Source organism: Primulina tabacum, chromosome 15 (assembly GCF_025594145.1).
Source record: "Primulina tabacum isolate GXHZ01 chromosome 15, ASM2559414v2, whole genome shotgun sequence".
NCBI classification, from domain to species: Eukaryota; Viridiplantae; Streptophyta; class Magnoliopsida; order Lamiales; family Gesneriaceae; genus Primulina; species Primulina tabacum.
In genome coordinates this window covers 31,703,021-31,707,657 of record NC_134564.1, presented here as the reverse complement: position 1 = coordinate 31,707,657, position 4,637 = coordinate 31,703,021, and the positions used below count along the sequence as shown (strand labels likewise).

The following is a 4,637-nucleotide window of genomic DNA, read 5'->3' as shown; positions in this document are numbered from 1 at the left end:
AAATTATTGTAGAATGTAATTTTCGATTGATGTAATTCTCTTTTAATTTAATTTAATTTAATAAAATATATAATTTTATTAATTCCAAATTATTCGTTACTAATAAATTTTAAAATAATAATATTATGTTATTTTAACTAATAATGATTTATCGTCTGCTTGAGTACTTCAGCATCTGCAGGCACAAGTCAGATTGTGCTAAATTCATTTCAAATCTGATTATCTTTTAGATTTTTTATATTTTGTAATTAATTTTTTGGAACGAGTCGTTTAGCTCTTTCCATGTAGTTGATGTTTTTTTAAAAAAAATTTAAAAATCCTAGAGCCTAAAGTTATTTAACTTAATAAAAAAATTAAAATATTAAAATTTAAATACAATTAAAATCGGCTAGTATAATAAAATAATAAAAACTCTCATTTTAAATACTAATCAATTTCTAAAAATTCGTTCCTTCATTCCAAGACATTTCTATTCACAATCACACCCTATATATGTTATCGACCATTATCGTATTCTCATTTTCATTTTCAATATTTATTTCTTGAATACTAGTATTTATCCAAATGTCTCATTAATCGATCAGCTCTAACTCAACAAGAAAAGACGAGTACAAGTTGAAGTTCTTGATGAAATTTATGATCCAGGATAAAAAATGTAGTGCATCATTTAGCTAAGCAGACAAATACATGAAGCATATCAAAGTAATAACGAGATGCGACGAAGAAGAAGGTTCATCCAAAGAAAACGTGAAGTCGGTCACTTGAAGCTCGTCAATGATTATTTACCACGAACTTGTGTATCTGGATCATATATTTCGAAGAAGATATGCATTACGAATGCACTTGAGGTTTATTCATCGTATTTTGCTATCAGAAAAAGATTGTTACCATTACGAAATTACACGGATGCTATTCGTCAATTAGCTTATGGAGTGTCTGCTGACCTTCTTGACGAGTACCTACGTATAGGTGAATCAGCTGATATCGAGTGTCTTTCAAGTTCTGCCAAATTGTGGTTGAGTTATTTGGTGATCGATACTTCAGAAGATCGAATGCAGATGATGTTCAACGTTTTCTTCAAATACATTAAGAAAGGCAAGGAATTGTATGCACCAGAAATGAAAAAATAGTCGGCCAGTTTACAAGAGATTGTGGATAAGTGACAATCGTACTTTAAAGGTGTCGCATTTCAAGACTTTTGGATATGACACGCATTCTTCGGGGTCGAGTAGGTTCAAATACTGATATTAACGTGTTGTACGAATATCTCATATTCAACAGTATCTTGCGAGAAAATGCTCCGGAGATCAATTTCACCGGTTGTTTAATGGAATACAAGAGTTTGCAAGAAAATATATTGAATATGAATAAGTCATCCTAAAGCATTTTTCATGAAAAGATCTACGATAACTGAATTTGGAGTAATTACTCAAAAATACAATATTTTCTTATATATTTGAACTATTTAAAGAACAAAATCAAGTATATGAAACACCATGATAAATATTCTATATGTCAAAATAAATATTTACTCTTATTCAATTATAATTGAGAAACAATATTTTTAAAAAATTGTATTTTAGACGAAGACACGTGTAATTTTTATAGATAAAATAATATATTTTTAAAAAAATAAAAAAAATGTAAATTTGAGTTTATAGAAAATTAAAATTATAACATTGTTATTCTTAAAAGATTGTTTTTAGATACTGAATTTTAATTCAAACATTGATGGAGAGATTTTCACAAATTTATCCTTTTTTATTTTCTAACGAGAAAATAGGCAAACAGACTTTAATATCCATAATAAAACAAAAAAATGGACAAAAATTATAACTGTAGGTTAAAATTGGTAATTCTTAAAGAGTCTAGCAATTAAGTCGATATGGCTAGTCCAAAGAAGGTTGTATACATTTATAACCGAGACCTACACAGCACAAAAGATGGGAATGAAAGTGTAGGATATAAGATTTGGAATGCAATCTTTTTCCTCTATTGCCCCTGGCGACGATATCTAAATTACCCATCTGCCCCCAACCCTTTCCGTTCATCTCACATATCCTCCATCTAATTCCTGTACAAATCAGTAAAACGGAGACCGATGTGGGGTTCCCTTCCTCCGGCTCAGTGTCACTTCGGATACTTCCAAAACCGGTTCACAATCCAGATTGAAATCAGACCGGAATCCAGCAAGATTACTTCTTTTCGTCCTCACAACCTCCGTGGTAGCCGTGCTGGTGAGGGCTGGGTATCCCACTAATCTAGCTGGACCGATATAGTCGGAACCGGAGTCTGAACTTCCCGGGCCGGTGGCTTCTAGCACTGAATCGGGTGTCCTTTGGCCTTCATCAAAAGCTGGTTCAGGCAATGCAAGAAACTCACACTTTCGGAGATAGTCTGAAACTTTGCAGCCACTGCTCAGTACATGTTGAAGCTGTGCAAAACAAGAAAATAAATTCAGGAATAACAAGAAACTTGAGTCGATAACTTTTCAATTCTTTTTTAAAATAAAATAAAATTTTAGAAGTGATTCCAAAATTTCAAACCCTAAAGTGCTAACAAAAACATCCTTAAAAAAGATCAAATTTACGGATTCGTTTTCTTGAAGACAAAACATGCGTTTTGCCTTCAAATTGATTTGACTTCTCAGTTGCATTTTCTCAAATAAAAAATATATCAAACTTTTGCTCCTAATAAAAAAAAATAAAACAAAAAATCTTTTCTTTTTCCTAAAATTATATATCACGAAGTATTTTTCATTCTATCATCATTTATATGATCGTTACACATTCTTTATACACTTAATCAAATAAGACCTGTATTTTTAAAAAATAAATGATTATAAAACAAGACCCGGAGAAATATAAAATGGGTTAGAACTTGGAATCAAAATTCAAAAATCTTAAAAATTAAATACAAATTTGGAATTTAAAAAATTCCAGATAACAGAAAAAGGACCTTGCAAGAAAGAGAGCAAAAGAGAAATGAGTCTTGCAGGTTCCTGTCGCAGCTGATGCACAAGTTGCCGCCGCCTCTGCCTGGCCTCGACTTGTGGTCTCTCTCTCAAAAACACTACTTTTGAATTATTTGTTGTATAAGACTGCAAAAAGTTAAATTATACACTCAAAAGTATTAGAAACCTGCATTTGTATACACAAAATTAGATCGTAAAAAGGAGAAGTAAAAGACAAGAAAAAATATCAATTTTTACTTGCACTTGAGCACAGTCCATTACTTTATCAGCATCCCTCAGCCTTATAACATCATGATACAGGTACCTCCGTATCTGAAAAATCACACCAAACAAATCAACCACTAAACTGGAAAAAGGTCCATTATATAAAGCAAACTCCACCCCAAAAAAAATTCAAATCATCGATTAAATTATGGCATTAGATTACGTAAATAACATATATATATAAATATGAATGAATTTTCACTAATTTAGAGACGTACCTGCAAGAGTCGGTGAGAAAGACGATGAACGAAGCAATGAGAGCAAATTCCCTCACAGCAATCCAAACAAAAAACATTCTTTTCATTCTTCTTCGAATCCTCGTGAATCATACACCCATTGAAGAATTTCTCCCGCAAAAGGGCCAAAAGCCACCGTGGAATCTCCGAAGTATCCAACTGCAAAGAACAGAACCAAAGTTGCATCAAAAGCTGAAAAAAACCAGAGATGAAATCACTATCATCAATCACAAGAAGAGGGAAAATGAAAAAAAGAGAGGAGCCCACCATGACTAAAAATTCAATGGTTTGAAATATTGAGCAAATCTACACTATAAATAAAGATGTAGGGAACCCATGATCAGAATATCAGGAGAGAAAAAAAAGAAAAGATTTTCGCTGTAAAAAAACAAACAATATAATATATAATGGCAGTACATAAATACTTATTAAGGCCAGTTTTTCTTTTGTGTACATCAGTGTATATATATATATATATATCTGTGTGTATGTATAGATTGAGGGGGAGAGAGAGTAATGGAGGATGGGATATGAAGAGCGGCGCCTGCAAAAAAAACTGCGACTTGTGGTGTTTACTGTTACCAATGAAAGAACAACAACTGGAGCAGAAACAGGAATTGGAGTGGAGGGGTTGGCCTCATTAATTTAAAATTTTTGTTGTTTTATTTATTATTTATTTTTTCCTCTAATTTTCGTTCGGACTGCCTCATTATTTGTACCAAACCAATATTTTCTCTCTCGTACACGGTGACAACCGATAATATGGGATTTTCCATCTTATTTTATTGATATATACAAACAATTATTTCATGACAACTTTTAAAAATTTTGCTTAAACAAAATATTAAAATTGCTTTAATAGCTTTACTCAAGTTTTTTTTAATTTAGTCGGATTGGAAGGTGATAATTGTGTGAAATACTTTTGAAATTTAAGTTAATATTTTTTGGTGGACAAAAATTTGTGTGAGACGGTCTTACGTGTCGTATTTTGTTAGACGGATCTCTTATTTAGGTCATCCATGAAAAATTATTACTTTTTATACTAAGTGTATAACTTTTTATTGTGAATATCGGTAGGGTTGACACGTCTCACAGATAAATATTCGTGAGACCGTCTCACAAGAAACCTACTCTTTTCGATGTAACGAATTTGAACCTTTTAA

General features: G+C 31.7%; 1 protein-coding gene and 1 pseudogene across 1 annotated transcript; one reads left to right on the top strand and one right to left on the bottom strand.

Moving 5' to 3' along the window:
* Positions 1-713: 713 nt before the first annotated feature.
* LOC142526086 (uncharacterized) lies at positions 714-1,130 on the top strand. The gene has a single exon (XM_075630355.1). The coding sequence runs from the start codon at positions 714-716 to the stop codon at positions 1,128-1,130; it is 417 nt and encodes a 138-aa protein (XP_075486470.1).
* A 760-nt stretch (positions 1,131-1,890) lies between these two features.
* LOC142526959 (protein RGF1 INDUCIBLE TRANSCRIPTION FACTOR 1-like) lies at positions 1,891-4,102 on the bottom strand (annotated as a pseudogene).
* Between the last annotated feature and the right edge of the window lie 535 nt (positions 4,103-4,637).